The 18,196-nt window shown below is 53.5% G+C and overlaps 1 protein-coding gene across 4 annotated transcripts in view; it reads right to left on the reverse strand.

The window, feature by feature from the left end:
- Window positions 1–18,196, reverse strand: part of LOC138754779 (cyclic AMP-dependent transcription factor ATF-6 beta-like) — a 98,014-nt gene that overhangs the window by 59,711 nt on the left and 20,107 nt on the right. For all 4 annotated transcript variants that reach the window (XM_069919595.1, XM_069919593.1, XM_069919594.1 and 1 more), the window contains exon 2: window positions 6,070–6,149. In XM_069919595.1, coding sequence (XP_069775696.1) covers window positions 6,070–6,123 — 54 coding nt within the window. In that variant the 5' untranslated portion in view covers window positions 6,124–6,149. The remainder of the gene's footprint in view (window positions 1–6,069; window positions 6,150–18,196) is intronic.

An 18,196-nucleotide genomic window follows, 5' to 3' on the forward strand; every position in this document is an offset into this window, starting at 1 on the left:
GCGGCTGCCCGCTCCTCTGCTGGGCCCCCCCTCCCACCGGTGTCCTCTTTTCCCCTGGTTTCCGTTGGTTGCGTACTGTGCACTTTTGTTTGGCTCCGAGAGCCATTTTTGAAGTCCACCGGCAGATGAGTCGTGACTCCGCAGGGCAGGCACTGACCTTGGGGGTCAGGCGTTCCTCGCCACCACAGCATCCTGTTCCTTCGTGCAAGCAAGGCCTTCTTCTTTGGCGATTTTTCTACTTCTTTTATTACAGTTGTTTTTATTTTCTCTTTCTTGGATGCCATCCTCCCTTCTCTTCTCTGTAACTTTATCTTCTATTTCTTATATTTTATTTTTGTTGTGCTTTGTCTTTTTCTAACTTTTTTCCTGTTTTCCTGGAGAGGGCTGGTTTTCCCGACCAGCCACAACTCCATCACATGACTCCTCTTTCCTTTCTATATTTTACCTTTGATTAATGGCTTCTATTTATGTACTAAGTTTTTAACTTATGTACAGCACCTGAAAGCCTGAAAACAGCACCTAATAGCCTGACTATGCCTGGAATTGTTTGATCTTGGAGGCTCAGGACTGGCGGGTACTTGGGAGGGGAGACCGTGACAGGGTATTTCGAGGTGGCTTGGGAGGAATTGCTAGAGCAGGTTGCACACACACACATTTTAAACACAGAATTTTTGCAGGACTTTTGCAGAAAGAACAAAGTTGCAGAATCCAGCTGGCCTGGGCGAATATATGATTCTTGCAGGCAGACTCAGAACAGTTTTGCTCTCAGAGAAGGAGGGAGTGAAATAGAGAGAGGAGACAGTAATCCGTTCCAGAGGGACAAGCTGGCAAACTGTGGAAGGCTGCCTGGTCAAAGGAGAAGACTGGCAGTCTGAAAGATGACCTGAAAGAAAGAGGATCATCTGGAGAACCCTGAAGGGGGCAGGTTTCGTCAGTAAGATTGATTGAGAAGGAATCAGTTGCGGATGTCCTGGAAAAGGAATCTCTCTCTGGTACTTAACAGGCAAATGGTTACCACTCAGGAGGGTACTTGCAGGTTTTCAAAGACTGGTGAACTTTGTTAATGCTAACTTCTGTGCACAGTACAAGAATTGCCTGCAACCAGTGAGATTGGACTGTGATCCAAATAACTTTTCTCATTTTAAATATACATTACATATACTTGCGCTTAGTATTAGAGGGGGTATTAAGTAGGCTAGGTAGGTTAAATAAGTAGGTAAAGTAATGTTAAAGTTTAATTCTGTTTTCTTGTTCAATTATAATTAAAAACTACTTTTGTTTAAGTAACCCTGTGTTGTGGTACATATCTATTGTTGCTAGTTTTTGGGATCCTCTGGACTCCGTAACAAGACCACCCAGGAATACCAGGTGCTGTAGGTTTCTGTGAGGGGGCGCTGGACAAAGTGGCGACTCTCTATCTTACGGTAGACAAAAGTGAAAAGAATTTCATGCGTGTTACATTCTAAACGTGGCAATAATTATTTCTGTAAAATCCGTTAAAAATATTGAAAAATACACAGTGAATTTCAGGGAACGTAATTCATACTAATTTTTGCACTCGTATGCACAATTTTGCTGCCGCGAAACAACAAATTTTGCGACACCCATTCATGACAATAAACTTGATTCTCCAGAAATCATTCAGTCACATGCCACCCTCCATGTCCTGTGGCTCTATACTGGCCAGCAACGGTTTGTGTATATTGGCAGCACATTTAGGGCAATGGTGTTACAAGTTCGAATCTGGCGCTGTTTTTAAGGAGTCTGCACGTTCTCCCCAGATCTGCATGGGTTTCCTCTGGGTTTTCTGGCTCCCTCCCACTCTTCAAAACCTATAGGGGGAGGGGGGGGTTGCAGGTGTAATTTGGCAGCACAGGCTTGTGGACCAGAAGGGCCTGTTACCATGCTGTATTAAAAGAAATAAAATTTAAAAATTAAATTTTTTACCAAGAGCCAATGTTTAGTGTCTCACCCAAAAAGAGAGAAGCTCAGGCTTCTTGCTGAGTTACGCTGTTAGTGCTCGCCTGAGGCCTGTTTAAGCAGGATGAGCCATTACATTCTTGCTGGTGAAGTTCCTGCTTTGCTGTTCTAAAAGTTTGCAATCACTGTGACTGAGGTAAAAACACACTGAAATGCTAGAGGGACTCAGCCGGTCTTTTCAGCATCGACAGGAGACAAAGATGTATTGCCAATGTTTCAGGCCTGAGCCTTTCCTAAATTTAGGCATACAGCATGGTAACAGGCCATTTTGGCCCATGAGTCCGTGCCACCTAATGAACCCCTACGAACTGTGGGAGGGAACTGGAGCCCCCAGGGAAAACCCACGTGGACACGGAGAGAACATACAAACTCCTTACAGACAGCGTGGGATTCGAACCACAGTCCCAACTGTTGGCGTTGTAAAGTACTGACCACTACACCAACCGTGCTGCCCACCAAGCCCGAAACATCGTCAATATATCTGTGACTCCTGTGGTCACTGAAATGACCGGCCGAGTTCCTCCAGCATTTCAACGTGTTTTTAAAAACGTAAAGTAACAGCGGTTCGAATGTTCGAGAACTCATGAGGGACAGGGCAGGCAGACAGAAATTAATGGAGTGGGTTGAGACATTGGGCCTTCTGTAAAACATTCAGGGCAGTAACAGTCATTTATTATAGGGTTAAATTTTTCTGAGTTGCATTTCTGGTTTATTGTGTTTTCTAGGTTAACTTTGTTCTGCAAAATCAAGCATTTTCCGGTCACTAAACTCTCGAAGCAACTGGCCCCTATGGTTTCCCTAATAAATAGGGATGAAACTGCTTTACAACAAGCTGGACTTTATTAGTCGGGGGAGGGGTGGGAATTCAGTTCAAGAGCAAGGAGGTAATGTTACAGCTCTAAAAAAAAACACTCTGGTCAGACCACAGAGAATATTGTGTTCAGTTCTGGTCGCCTCATTACAGACAAGGTGTGGAGAGCGTGTCTTATGTGGCAAGGTTAACAGAGCTAGGGCTTTTTAACCTTTGGAGCGAAGGAGGAGAGGTGGCTTGATAGAGGCCCATGGGAGGCATAGATAAGGTAGACACCCAGCACCTTTTAATCCGGAACAACAGGACCAAATACCAGAGGATATCTGTACAAGTTGAGGGGAGACGTCAGAGGTAGATTTTTATTCTCAGTGGTGGGTGCCTGGAATAGATTGCCAGGGGTGGTGGTGAAGGCTGGTACAATAGGGGACATTTAAAAGACTCTCAGACAGGATCCAAGGAAAATAGAGGGTTATGGGTGTGGGGCAGCAAAGATTTTGTTCGTTAGAGTTTACATAGGTCAGCACCTTATCATGGGTTGAAGGGCCTGTACTGTGCTGGAATGTTCTGTGTGTATTCCATCACATCCAGAGTTATTACTAATTCAAGTCTCCCGGTCTCATCACTGACTAGCGAATTCCATTACATGTTCACAAGTGAATGCAATTGGTCTGTAACCTATTTCAGATATCCAGAAATACATTTATGAAGAAGGGCAGCATGGTTAGTGGAGTGGTTAGTGTAATACCATTACGGGGCAAGTGAGCTGGGTTCGAATCCTCGCTGTCTGAAAGAAATTTGTACATTCTCCCTGTAGAATAAACGAGCTGATTATTTTTACAAATGGCGAGAAAAATCGAAGATACCCAGATGCAAAGGGACCTGGGAGTCCTCGTGCAGGTTGATATGGTGGTGAAGAAGGCAAATGCAATGCTGATGTTCGTTTCAAGAGGAATAGAATACAACAGCAGGGATGTGATGTTCAGGCTTTATACTGGGAAAGGGCGGCACTGCCAGAGCCACTGTAACGTAGTGCTGCTGCTGGTGGGGACCCACGGGGAGCAAGGAAACAGCATTCCCATGGAGTCCAACAGCCCAGCCAACCCCTTGAAGCTCTGCATAGGCTTTGAACGGCCCTTTAAAAGAGCCGATGGTAGTTTTATTTAAAATTCCGTGATCGCGGAGTCTGTGCCTATGATCGGCAGCAGCCACGAGGGGGTTGCAGGCTGGCATAGAGCACCAGAAAATGGGGAGACCATCCCCAGTCTGAGAAGCAGCACAGGAGACGACCCACGGGACAGTGACCAACAGAGGCAGACCAGTGAGGGGAAAGAGCTACACGTGCGGCGGGCTGCTGGGTGACTTGAGGCAAGGAATCCGTGGAGGCGGTGGGCTGCTGGAGACTGGCTCGAAACTGGCTGGAATCGGGATGCGAGAAGGTGCTGGAGGGCTTCTGACCATATCGGAAGTTCAGTTCTGGAGCTCGGATTGCCAATGGTTTGGCCTGGATTCTGTGTGGCTGCGAAAGCGCTGGGAGGAATCTACAGACACTCTGTAATGGGAAGGGTTGTGGCTGTCGTATGACAGCTCTGTCCCCTACTTCATCGGAGGACACACCAGCTGCCAATCAAGGTTTGGTTCCGCCCCAAGTACACACCTTGCTGTTGGTCATATGTAAATTACCTGCACTACACTCTCTAGCCTGCCTGTACTTGGCCTTGGGGCATTGGCTGTTGTAATTAGATTAACCCTCCCGCTACTGAGCTATTGGTCCCCAGTAAATGGTGTGGGTTTGTCCCTCCAGCACGAGAAAGGTGCCATGTGTTCTTGTTCTCTCTCTTTCGCCAGCTTGGGACCACCCTGCTTCACTCCAGGTCTAGAAATGTGGAAGGGTGCTGGAGAAACTGTTGGTAAGGTGTGCCCTGTTAAAAGGGTTGGGAGCATTTAATTAGTGTCCCTTGTGGCAGAGAGCCGTGCCTCCACTGAGTTGAACGGTGGTGGGGCATCAGTGATTTTTCCCTGATCATTTGTATGTACCAGTTCTGTCTGTCTGTGTGTGTGTGTGTGTGTGTGTGTGTGTGTGTGTGTGTGTGTGTGTGTGTGTGTGTGTGTGTGTGTGTGTGTGTGTGTGTGTGTGTGTGTGTGTGTGTGTGTGTGTGTGTGTGTGTGTGTGTGTGTGTGTGTGTGTGTGTGTGCGCGCGCGCGCAGGTTCGCCAGGATGATTCCAGAAATGAAAAGGTTATCATACGAGCCACACAGGTATAATTGGGCAGTGCAGGCTTGTGGGCCAGAAGAGCCTGGTACCGTCCTGTATCTCTTAAAAAATAAACTCGTGTAGGAGAAAGAAATTGAAGGATTACATGATCAGGAGACGTGGGTTCATGTGAAAGAGGTGGACAGCTGGGAACGCGAGTATTCCAACTGGCAGGTTTTCTTCGGGAAGAAAATGCACAAGATTTCAAGTGGACGCAGACTGGAAGATTGTTTTGTTGAGTGCCTTCACTCTGTCCACTGCATTAGAGGGGACCTCCCAGAGCCATTTCAATTCCGTGCCCTAAAACCAAGCCAACATGCCTGTCCATTGGCTCATGCACTGCCAGACTGAGGCCTCCCAAAATTGGAGGAGCAACATTGCATACGTCATTTGGGCACCCTCCAACCAGATGGCATTAACATCAACCTCCAATTTCCATTAGAGGTCCCTCACCAATCTCTCTCCCTTTTCCTATCCCTCTGTCTCCTTTCTTCCAGATCCCCCCACCCCCTTCACTCTCTATATCACTTCCCAGATTTTTTTTATCCACCTAGGACCCCATGCCTATTGACTTGTTCTCCTCTTCTGTCCCCTTCCTCCCTCCACCGTTTATTCAGGTGCCTGCCTGCCTTTTGCTCATGCCTTGACAAATAGCTGGAGGGGCAGACTCAATGGGCTGAATAGCCTATTTTGGTTTCTGTGTTCAATTTAATTTTTTTTTTTAAATTCAGCGCAGTAGCAGGCCATTTTGGCCTGCAAGTCTGCGCCACCATATTTACACCCCATTAACCTACATCTGTGGTACGTTTCAAAGGTGAGAGGGAAACCGGAGCCCCCGGGAAAAACCCACACAGGCACGGGAGAACGTCCAAACTTCTTACAGACAGCGCGGGATTCGAACCCCGGACCCGATTGCTGACGCTGTAACAGCGTTGCACTAACTTTGCTGCATCGAGAACGCTGCGTGCCTTGCTGAGTTTCTCCAGTACTTTTGTATGAACAGCACTTTGAAACTCCTGGTCCGTACCTCTGTGCTTCTGTCGAGGCAGTCAAAGAGCTCAGAATCCTCGATCTCATCCATTGTTTCACAGTTGTACAGGCAGGCATCTGCAGAAAGCAAGAGAGAAGATGGATGTTGCTAATGTTTTAAATTTAGACAAACAGCAACGTAACAGGCCCTTTCGGCCCATGCCGCCCAGTTACACCCAATTGACGTACACCCCCCGGTATGTCTTTGAACGGTGGGAGGAAACCGGAGCACCCAGAGAAAACCCATTCAGACATGGGGAGAATGAACTAACCCCCTTACACACAACGTCAGATTCGAACCGCCGTGCTGCCACATCGACTTTGCTTAGTCATTGAAAGGTCAGCACCTCTACTTCCTCGGGAGTTTGTGGAGGTTTGGTACGACGTCAGAAACCCTGGCAAATTTCTCCAGAGGTGCGGTGGAAAGCGTGCAGTTCAGCGGCATCACGGTCTGGTGTGCGGACCCCTTAGTGTAAAGCCCTGCAAAAGATAGTGGGCACAGCCCAGGACGTCACAGGCAAAGCCCTCCCACCACACAGCACTTCTAGGGGGAACGCTGCCGTCGGAAAGCAGCAGCAATCACCACCCAGTACACGCTCGGTTCTCAGGAAAGAGGTGTCGGTGCCACAAGATCAGGTTCAGGAACAGCAGCTCCCCCTCCACCATCAGACTCCTCAACAACAAACTCAATCATGGACTCATTTAAGGACTCTTTCTTGTGCACTTATTGATTTTCTTTTCTCTCTGAATTGCACCATTTATATTTGAATAGAACATTACAGAACAGTACAGGCCCTTCAGCTCACAAAGTTATGCTGACCCCCTATATACCTACCAAAAAATATAAACCCTCCCTACCTCTTTCATCCATGTGTCTGTCCTAGAGCGTCTTAAATGCCCCAATTGTTCCTGCCTCTACCATACGCCTGGCAAGGCATTCCAGGCACTCAACTCTCTTTAAAAAAAATTACCCTCAATAGCCTCCCAAAACTTTCCTCCCTTCACTGGTGTTTGCTAGTTCAGCCTTGCTGATCTATGCCTCTCAGTTTCTTTATTTGTTTACGTGTACATTGTGTAGACGCAGGAAAAAGAATCTCACGGTTGTAGGTGATGTCACGTACGTACTCGGACACCTAATAGGTAGAAGGTGTGGCCAAAGCTGGAGAATGAATGGTGGACCCAGGTATGCTGAGGTCTGTAAAACTACATCTGGAATAATTCCAAACACACCAGGGGGTTGTAAGTCGTGGGCCGAAAGGGCCAGTTACCATGCTGCATGTCTAAAATGTTTGCAGCAGTGACCTCCGCATCCTCTCAGCTTTGGCTTCCAACCAAAATTACTGTGGTGTTCTGGTGCTGAGGTGATTCACCAGGAGGTTGCCTGGATTGGAGGTCTTCGGGATCAGAAAGGCTGGCCTCGTTGCCCCGAAACAAAGGAGGCTGGGGTCAGGATAATAAAGTTACAAAGATGAACGAATGGAAAACATCGTCAAAATTATTTCCTGTGGTTGAGCTGTCAAATACAAGGAGGAAAAGGTTTAAGGTCAGGAGAACAAACTTTTAAAGGGGGCCTGACAGGTAAAATTTGTTATCTGGAATGAGTTGGTAGAGGAATTAGGTACCAGAAAAATCAGAGGATCGAAATTTAGATACCAAGATACAAAGCTAGTGAGGTAAAAGATTAGCCCTGATCTTATTGAATAGGGGAGCAGGAATAAGGTATCAAATGCCTGCTCTTCTCTAATTATTTAATTTGGACTTTTGCAGAAATATTGGACAATCAGTAAGGGGCAATGTTGAACTAAGTAAATGTTCTAGATATCACCTACTCGATGTATAAACAAAATTCTCCTCAGAATTCTTTCCTCTCACCTTAATTACACACTTTCCTCTTTCTGGTATTCCTACCATGCAAAAAAGATTTTGACTACATTACTCAATGTCTGTGAAATAGGACGTTATGTGATTTGGACATTGTGTGAACACATATTATAAGCTTAGGAAAGATGTATGGGATACGGTAGTGAATAAATAGCCAAGATACTGCACACACACAGCACTGTATTTCAGCTCATGCATCTGGCTGTGATTCCAATCCTTGACAGTCCTGGTTCAGCTCTTTCCTTCCAAAATCTGGTATCATTTGTGCCCGAGGACTTTAATCTCCCGGATATCGGATGTTGATTTTCTTTTCCGCATTTACCACCTTACAAAGCTGTTCAGCTTAATGTTCACACATCGTCTTCAGTTAACAACAGATTTTCTTCCCGTGACCGTTGCTCTTTCTGACCTGCCGCACAGAACCTGCTTGAACACGCCAGCCAGCCATCTCTAGTGGCCTGCATTCTGCCCACAAAGCCTCCTCTTTCCAAGTGCCTTTTGAACCATACAATTGACCTGGATTCTGGCACTTACTCTGGCAGCTCGATCCAAGTATGTCCGCTACGTCCCGACCACAGACGTATACGCAGTTAGACGTTGCCCGAACAGACGTTATGCATCGCAGCTACACCTCTGATCATTTTATACAACGCTATCAGGTCACTCTTCAGCCTCATAGTCTCCAGGGAAAACCAGCCTGATCCAATCTTTTCCCTAACTAAAATCCTCCAATTCAGTAACATCTTGGAGAATCTTCGGAGTTGGAAAAGTATGTCACATGATAATACACAAATAATGTGATATACATGACATACTTTAGCTTTTGTCTGTCAGAAGGCAAACAAAGAGTCGCTAGGAGCATTGCCTGGTACCCCTGGCGAAAGGCGAATCTCTTCAGAGAAGCCAAGTGTCCGTGGATTTGCCTCCAGCTCAAACTATCAGTGACCCGAGCTCCTCCAGATTCACACTTCCTATACGATCAGGAAGCCTTCAGTGCCTGAGGACTTTCGGGAGCCCTCATTGCCTCAGAACCCTCTCTAATCTCCTTTCCGAGACCTAGTTTCCTTAAGCCAGTCTCCAGCAGCCCGCAGCCTGTGTGTGTGGATCCTTCGCATGCAAGTCGCCAGCAGCCCGCATCCTGTGTGGGCCCCTTCAGCCGCTGAGCTGTCGCGGTTGCCATCTTGTAGCACCATTTGCCATGTTTCACCTCCTCAGCTGGGGTGGGGGGGGGGTGTTCTCCCCTTTTCTGGTGCTCTCCACTGGCCCACTGCTCACCCAGAGTCTGCAACCCCAAGTAATATGCTACCCAGCACAGGCACCGCCATCTTGGGCACACAATTTTTAAAAAAAACCTATTGGCTCCTTTAATCGGCTATTTGAAACCTATTGGCCTCACAAACCGGCAGTTGGACCCTACACATCAGCGCTGTTCGAATCCGGCACCATCTGTCAGGATATGTACGTTCTCCCAGTGTCTGCATAGGTTTCCTCCCACCCTTCAAAACGTGCAGTTGTAGGTTAACTTGGTATAATTGAGCTGCACGGGTTAAATTGCTGGAATCAACTTCTACCGCATTGTAAATATTTTAAAGAGTTAACACATAATTGCCTTCTGCCTGCTGCAAAGCAGATAGAACCACAGAAAACTACAGCACAGAAAACAGGCCATTCTGCCTTTCCAGGCCCACTGACTTGCACCCATTCAGGTATCAATCCAATTTGTTCGTAAAATTTAAGAGCGAGTCTGCATTCATCTCGTCAGATGGAAGTTCGTTCCAAACTCCCACCACTCTGACAGAAGATGTTTTTTTTTTACAGTCAGAAGAATACACCAGCAGAGAACAGCCCCTTTGGCCCTTCGTGCACGTCCACGTCAGAATTTTAAATAACTTACCCTTTATTTTGTAGCTTTGTCTGCTTGTACAGAAATCTCCCAATTGTAGAAGCATCTCAACATTCACCCTGTGGACACCCCCCTCCCCCCCCCCCACCCCAAAAGATCGCATGTTTGCAGAAGGTCATTTCTCAATTCCTACAAAACTCCAAGGAGTACAAACTCTAACTGTTCAGCTTCTCCAGAAATGGTCTCTTCAGAGGGCAGCACCCTCAAATGTTATGGTTTCAAGTTCCCCTCCAGAAATATATAGTTCCAACCAACATTCCCAGCAAAGTGCAAATGGAATGCCTTGTAAAGAACAACGACTTTGAAGCAACGCTATTTTAAAGATGTTCTCCCTGATATCCTGTCGCCAATTCTGTCTAAGTTCTGAGGGGCATAGATATAAATGCAAGCAGCCTTTTGCCACTGAGGTGGAGAAGTCTGAAGGGGGAAATGTTTAAAGGTCCTGCAGACCGTGGAACGAGTTGCCAGCTGCAGTTGTGAATGCAGGCTCCATTTTGACAATTAAGAAAAATTTGGATAGGTAATGGATGGGAGGGGTAGGTCTGGTTGCAGGTCATTGGGACTAGGCGTAATAATAGTTCAGCACAGGACTAGAAGGGCCAAAGGGCCTGTTTTTGCGCCGTCTTCTTCTTCTTCTGGCTATCCATCCCTTAGGCTGATGATGGCTCCTTTCAGTCAGTTCGTGGGATTTAAAAGGAACAGCGCATGTCTAAATGGATTTTTAGGTGAGTAGGGGGTTGCTCAGGTCCAGACCCACCCTCTCGGCATCCCCTCCAGGGTCCAGCAGGGGAAGTTCCGTTACAGTGAATGGCCAGACCGAGCTTTGATGCCCTTTCTGCGCATCACAGCACATGTTCGCTAGATGACCGTTGACCCTACGAGAAGGTTCGTCTGCTCTTTGACAGGTCTTGCTTTCTCATCCTGTACGGTGTCTAACCCACCCTCCGCCCCAGGCAAGCTTGGAGGGGGAGCTGTTTTATTTACCGACCAAGTTCCTTGACGTCCATTTAAAAGGATGACTGATCCTGGACCCACAACACCTCCTTATTGGTCAGAAAGGGCAGACGCTTCCCAAGGAAGCAACCATCCTAATATTCTGCTGGGATGCAATAGAGTTTGCTGGCTGGTGGCAAAGCTTCAGATTGGAGGTTAGTACAGAGGGTACTAACTGCTCAAAAGATCACTGAGGTCTCCCTTCCCTCTAACACTACAGGGAGCAGTGCAGAAAGAGGGCTCAGTGAATCACTGAACACTCTTACCACACTATCTTTGAGATGCTACCTTCAAGGAAGAGGAGCTCAAACACCAGGACTGCCAACCTGGGAAACAGCTCCTTCCTGTAGGCGATGAGACCGTTGAACAACCCTAGACACCCGTTAAAAAAAAATAATAAAATAATAATTTTTAATATACATTTATTTTGGATTGCTATATACACACACCTTTTGTGTGGAGGGCATATTGTGCATGCACAATGGTCTGGAGATGCGCTGATTCATCGGGTCGTATATGGACAATCAGATGAAAATGAACTTGAACTTTTCATCTGGTCATTTTTGCACTGTTAGTCTGTGCTTACTTGCTAGATAGAACTTTGTCTACTGTGCAGCTCAAAGTATTTCTGATCGGGGGGTGGGGGTGGGTGGGGGAGGGGGGAGAAATAGGATATTCTCTGGTGAAAAGCACCATGCAAATGTTTTTTGGTCAAATCTGCCTGGAGGATAATGTGTTCCTATAACGGTCAGCGTTTTCTGACACGAACAGGCTCCATTTCAGTTCACTGACAGGAAGCGTGGTTCTTGCAGAATTACAAATTCAGACACAAAACTAATCATCGAGGAAAGTTAATGAAGCAGTTAGAATTTGTCTTTAGACATACAGCATGGTAACAGGCCATTTTGGCCTACGAGCCAGTGCCGCCAAATTACCCTACATCCCTGGTACATTTCAAACGGTGGGAGGAAACCAGATCTCACAGGGAAATGTACAAACTCCTTACAGTGCGGGGATTCAAACCCAGGCCCAATCGCTGGCACTGTAACAACATTGCCAACTGGCGTGCCGCCTTTCTAGTTTATCTTTTTATAAAGTTGCTAACATGTTTAAAAATTGCAGTAATTTAACAGATCACTGATGGACTGAAGAGTCCTGAGGAAGACTTGGGTTCTATTTTTGTGGCATGTTTTTACTTTCTCTTCCTCTCCTCATTTGCTTCCACTCAGCCCCACCCCCCACCACTTCCTGGTGCTCATGACACTGTCACGGTTTGGAATCGGGTACTTCCCCTGGAAGCAAAAAACAAAATGTTGTCAGGGGAACCAGGTCATTCTGTCTTTGGTCAGCTAAGCATACCTGACCCTCTACACCCGTTTTCCCCCCCCACCACCCCCCCCAAAAGTTCTGCAACAACTTGTTTTGCAGTAAAAGCTGGAACACACAGCAAGTCGGGCAGCATCTGTGGAAACAGATCCAGGGATGCAGTCTGACTTCCAGTATCTGCATCACCTGGATTGTCAGCTTGCAACATGAGGTGCTACTTTTCAGAATTATCTGGAGAGACCTGGGGGGTGTGATGGATAATGGGAGATTTAGCATTTGTTATTGCCCCCACGGAGCTGGGGGTAAAAAATATCTGGCTGAATTGACAGAAAAGAATTCAAACAAGACCACAAGCACCTTTGCTTAAACACTTGATTACTATTTGGAATAAGATAAATAACGAAATAGGAACAAAAGAAAGTATATAACCTAAAGCACGTTTAATTCAAAACAATCTTGTACCTTTTACTAATGATAACCAATTTTTAAATATCTAGTTTCACAATAGTATTAAAAATGTAGAAGATTGATGTTGTTTCAAAAGTTAAGAAATAAATCAACAGTACATGCAATTTGGGCATGTGAGAAAGTGGAAAATTCCTGATTTAGATCTTCCCAAAACTTTTCCACTTTCTCACATGCCCAAATTGCATGTACTGTTGATTTAACCCTTGATGCCCAGGCTAATTAAGAACCTTTCAATCTCTGCCTTACATACACCCAATGACTCGACCTCCACAACCGCCTGTGGCAACAAATTCCACAGATTCACTACCCTGTAGTCGATGTTGTGCGCGCCGAAGTGGAGCATTGCACTCCGGTGATAAGAATTTTTTAAATTGCTCATTAAAAAAAGTATTGGAATTAACAGTCAATACTTTTTACACTATAGTATCCCAAATAGAGTAGTTTCGGATACTGTCGTGCACCTGTAAACTTCTTATTTGTAAGTAGGGAGTGGCACGGGGCCGCAGGGATTAGTTGGGACTGATATAGGGCTGTGGGGAAGAGTGGGGCACTGGGATCAGTGTGGGGACTGATAATGGGGTGTCGGGAGAACGTGGGGCAGTGGGCTCAGCATGGGGACTGAGAGCAGGCTGTTGGGAAAGCGCGGGGCAGTGGAATCAGTGTGGGGACTGACTCAGGGCCGTGGGGTGAGTGTGGAGCAGTGGGATTAGTTGGGACCGATACAGGGCTACGAGGAGAGAGTGGGGCAGTGGGATTTGTTAGAACTGATACAGGGCTACGGGGAGAGAGTGGGATTAGTTGGGATTAATACAGGGCTGCAGGGAGAGAAGGAGGCAGTGGGGTCAGTGTAGGGACTGACACAGGGCTGTGGGGAGAGTGTGGAGCAGTGGGATTCATTTGGAACTGATACAGGGCAGTGGGGAGAGAGCGGGGCAGTGGGGAGAGAGCGGGGCAGTGGGGAGAGAGCGGGGCAGTGGGGAGAGAGCGGGCAGTGGGGAGAGAGCGGGGCAGTGGGGAGAGAGCGGGGCAGTGGGGAGAGAGCGGGGCAGTGGGGAGAGAGCGGGGCAGTGGGGAGAGAGCGGGGCAGTGGGGAGAGAGCGGGGCAGTGGGGAGAGAGCGGGGCAGTGGGGAGAGAGCGGGGCAGTGGGGAGAGAGCGGGGCAGTGGGGAGAGAGCGGGGCAGTGGGGAGAGAGCGGGGCAGTGGGGAGAGAGCGGGGCAGTGGGGAGAGAGCGGGGCAGTGGGGAGAGAGCGGGGCAGTGGGGAGAGAGCGGGGCAGTGGGGAGAGCGGAGAGAGCGGGGCAGTGGGGAGAGAGCGGGGCAGTGGGGAGAGGCGGGGCAGTGGGGAGAGAGCGGGGCAGTGGGGAGAGAGCGGGGCAGTGGGGAGAGAGCGGGGCAGTGGGGAGAGAGCGGGGCAGTGGGGAGAGAGCGGGGCAGTGGGGAGAGAGCGAGAGAGCGGGCAGTGGGGAGAGAGCGGGGCAGTGGGGAGAGAGCGGGGCAGTGGGGAGAGAGCGGGGCAGTGGGGAGAGAGCGGGGCAGTGGGGAGAGAGCGGGGCAGTGGGGAGAGAGCGGGGCAGTGGGGAGAGAGCGGGGCAGTGGGGAGAGAGCGGGGCAGTGGGGAGAGAGCGGGGCAGTGGGGAGAGAGCGGGGCAGTGGGGAGAGAGCGGGGCAGTGGGGAGAGAGCGGGGCAGTGGGGAGAGAGCGGGGCAGTGGGGAGAGAGCGGGGCAGTGGGGAGAGAGCGGGGCAGTGGGGAGAGAGCGGGGCAGTGGGGAGAGAGCGGGGCAGTGGGGAGAGAGCGGGGCAGTGGGGAGAGAGCGGGGCAGTGGGGAGAGAGCGGGCAGTGGGGAGAGAGCGGGGCAGTGGGGAGAGAGCGGGGCAGTGGGGAGAGAGCGGGGCAGTGGGGAGAGAGCGGGGCAGTGGGGAGAGAGCGGGGCAGTGGGGAGAGCGGGCAGTGGGAGAGAGCGGGGCAGTGGGGAGAGAGCGGGGCAGTGGGGAGAGAGCGGGGCAGTGGGGAGAGAGCGGGGCAGTGGGGAGAGAGCGGGGCAGTGGGGAGAGAGCGGGGCAGTGGGGAGAGAGCGGGGCAGTGGGGGAGAGAGCGGGGCAGTGGGGAGAGAGCGGGGCAGTGGGGAGAGAGCGGGGCAGTGGGGAGAGAGCGGGGCAGTGGGGAGAGAGCGGGGCAGTGGGGAGAGAGCGGGGCAGTGGGGAGAGAGCGGGGCAGTGGGGAGAGAGCGGGGCAGTGGGGAGAGAGCGGGGCAGTGGGGAGAGAGCGGGGCAGTGGGGAGAGAGCGGGGCAGTGGGGAGAGAGCGGGGCAGTGGGGAGAGAGCGGGGCAGTGGGAGAGAGCGGGGCAGTGGGGAGAGAGCGGGGCAGTGGGGAGAGAGCGGGGCAGTGGGGAGAGAGCGGGGCAGTGGGGAGAGAGCGGGGCAGTGGGGAGAGAGCGGGGCAGTGGGGAGAGAGCGGGCAGTGGGGAGAGAGCGGGGCAGTGGGGAGAGAGCGGGCAGTGGGGAGAGAGCGGGGCAGTGGGGAGAGAGCGGGGCAGTGGGGAGAGAGCGGGGCAGTGGGGAGAGAGCGGGGCAGTGGGGAGAGAGCGGGGCAGTGGGGAGAGAGCGGGGCAGTGGGGAGAGAGCGGGGCAGTGGGAGAGAGCGGGGCAGTGGGGAGAGAGCGGGGCAGTGGGGAGAGAGCGGGGCAGTGGGGAGAGAGCGGGGCAGTGGGGAGAGAGCGGGGCAGTGGGGAGAGAGCGGGGCAGTGGGGAGAGAGCGGGGCAGTGGGGAGAGAGCGGGGCAGTGGGGAGAGAGCGGGGCAGTGGGGAGAGAGCGGGGCAGTGGGGAGAGAGCGGGGCAGTGGGGAGAGAGCGGGGCAGTGGGGAGAGAGCGGGGCAGTGGGGAGAGAGCGGGGCAGTGGGGAGAGAGCGGGGCAGTGGGGAGAGAGCGGGGCAGTGGGGAGAGAGCGGGGCAGTGGGGAGAGCGGGGCAGTGGGGAGAGAGCGGGGCAGTGGGGAGAGAGCGGGGCAGTGGGGAGAGAGCGGGGCAGTGGGGAGAGAGCGGGCAGTGGGGAGAGAGCGGGGCAGTGGGGAGAGAGCGGGGCAGTGGGGAGAGAGCGGGGCAGTGGGGAGAGAGCGGGGCAGTGGGGAGAGAGCGGGGCAGTGGGGAGAGAGCGGGGCAGTGGGGAGAGAGCGGGGCAGTGGGGAGAGAGCGGGGCAGTGGGGAGAGAGCGGGGCAGTGGGGAGAGAGCGGGGCAGTGGGGAGAGAGCGGGGCAGTGGGGAGAGAGCGGGGCAGTGGGGAGAGAGCGGGGCAGTGGGGAGAGAGCGGGGCAGTGGGGAGAGAGCGGGGCAGTGGGGAGAGAGCGGGGCAGTGGGGAGAGAGCGGGGCAGTGGGGAGAGAGCGGGGCAGTGGGGAGAGAGCGGGGCAGTGGGGAGAGAGCGGGGCAGTGGGGAGAGAGCGGGGCAGTGGGGAGAGAGCGGGGCAGTGGGAGAGAGCGGGGCAGTGGGGAGAGAGCGGGGCAGTGGGGAGAGAGCGGGGCAGTGGGGGAGGAGAGCGGGGCAGTGGGGAGAGAGCGGGGCAGTGGGGAGAGAGCGGGGCAGTGGGGAGAGAGCGGGGCAGTGGGGAGAGAGCGGGGCAGTGGGGAGAGAGCGGGGCAGTGGGGAGAGAGCGGGGCAGTGGGGAGAGAGCGGGGCAGTGGGGAGAGAGCGGGGCAGTGGGGAGAGAGCGGGGCAGTGGGGAGAGAGCGGGGCAGTGGGGAGAGAGCGGGCAGTGGGGAGAGAGCGGGGCAGTGGGGAGAGAGCGGGGCAGTGGGGAGAGAGCGGGGCAGTGGGGAGAGAGCGGGGCAGTGGGGAGAGAGCGGGGCAGTGGGGAGAGAGCGGGGCAGTGGGGAGAGAGCGGGGCAGTGGGGAGAGAGCGGGGCAGTGGGGAGAGAGCGGGGCAGTGGGGAGAGAGCGGGGCAGTGGGGAGAGAGCGGGGCAGTGGGGAGAGAGCGGGGCAGTGGGGAGAGAGCGGGGCAGTGGGGAGAGAGCGGGGCAGTGGGGAGAGAGCGGGGCAGTGGGGAGAGAGCGGGGCAGTGGGGAGAGAGCGGGGCAGTGGGGAGAGAGCGGGGCAGTGGGGAGAGAGCGGGGCAGTGGGGAGAGAGCGGGGCAGTGGGGAGAGAGCGGGGCAGTGGGGAGAGAGCGGGGCAGTGGGGAGAGAGCGGGGCAGTGGGGAGAGAGCGGGGCAGTGGGGAGAGAGCGGGGCAGTGGGGAGAGAGCGGGGCAGTGGGGAGAGAGCGGGGCAGTGGGGAGAGAGCGGGGCAGTGGGGAGAGAGCGGGGCAGTGGGGAGAGAGCGGGGCAGTGGGGAGAGAGCGGGGCAGTGGGGAGAGAGCGGGGCAGTGGGGGAGAGAGCGGGGCAGTGGGGAGAGAGCGGGGCAGTGGGGAGAGAGCGGGGCAGTGGGGAGAGAGCGGGGCAGTGGGGAGAGAGCGGGGCAGTGGGGAGAGAGCGGGGCAGTGGGGAGAGAGCGGGGCAGTGGGGAGAGAGCGGGGCAGTGGGGAGAGAGCGGGGCAGTGGGGAGAGAGCGGGGCAGTGGGGAGAGAGCGGGGCAGTGGGGAGAGAGCGGGGCAGTGGGGAGAGAGCGGGGCAGTGGGGAGAGAGCGGGGCAGTGGGGAGAGAGCGGGGCAGTGGGGAGAGAGCGGGGCAGTGGGGAGAGAGCGGGGCAGTGGGGAGAGAGCGGGGCAGTGGGGAGAGAGCGGGGCAGTGGGGAGAGAGCGGGGCAGTGGGGAGAGAGCGGGGCAGTGGGGAGAGAGCGGGGCAGTGGGGAGAGAGCGGGGCAGTGGGGAGAGAGCGGGGCAGTGGGGAGAGAGCGGGGCAGTGGGGAGAGAGCGGGGCAGTGGGGAGAGAGCGGGGCAGTGGGGAGAGAGCGGGGCAGTGGGGAGAGAGCGGGGCAGTGGGGAGAGAGCGGGGCAGTGGGGAGAGAGCGGGGCAGTGGGGAGAGAGCGGGGCAGTGGGGAGAGAGCGGGGCAGTGGGGAGAGAGCGGGGCAGTGGGGAGAGAGCGGGGCAGTGGGGAGAGAGCGGGGCAGTGGGGAGAGAGCGGGGCAGTGGGGAGAGAGCGGGGCAGTGGGGAGAGAGCGGGGCAGTGGGGAGAGAGCGGGGCAGTGGGGAGAGAGCGGGGCAGTGGGGAGAGAGCGGGGCAGTGGGGAGAGAGCGGGGCAGTGGGAGAGAGCGGGGCAGTGGGGAGAGAGCGGGGCAGTGGGGAGAGAGCGGGGCAGTGGGGAGAGAGCGGGGCAGTGGGGAGAGAGCGGGGCAGTGGGGAGAGAGCGGGGCAGTGGGGAGAGAGCGGGGCAGTGGGGAGAGAGCGGGGCAGTGGGGAGAGAGCGGGGCAGTGGGGGAGAGAGCGGGGCAGTGGGGAGAGAGCGGGGCAGTGGGGAGAGAGCGGGGCAGTGGGGAGAGAGCGGGCAGTGGGGAGAGAGCGGGCAGTGGGGAGAGAGCGGGCAGTGGGGAGAGAGCGGGGCAGTGGGGAAGGAGAGGCGGGGCGGGGGGAGAGGGAGAGGCGGGGCAGTGGGGAGAGAGCGGGGCAGAGGGAGAGCGCGGA

Source organism: Narcine bancroftii, chromosome 2, assembly GCF_036971445.1.
Source record: "Narcine bancroftii isolate sNarBan1 chromosome 2, sNarBan1.hap1, whole genome shotgun sequence".
Classification (NCBI taxonomy): domain Eukaryota; kingdom Metazoa; phylum Chordata; class Chondrichthyes; order Torpediniformes; family Narcinidae; genus Narcine; species Narcine bancroftii.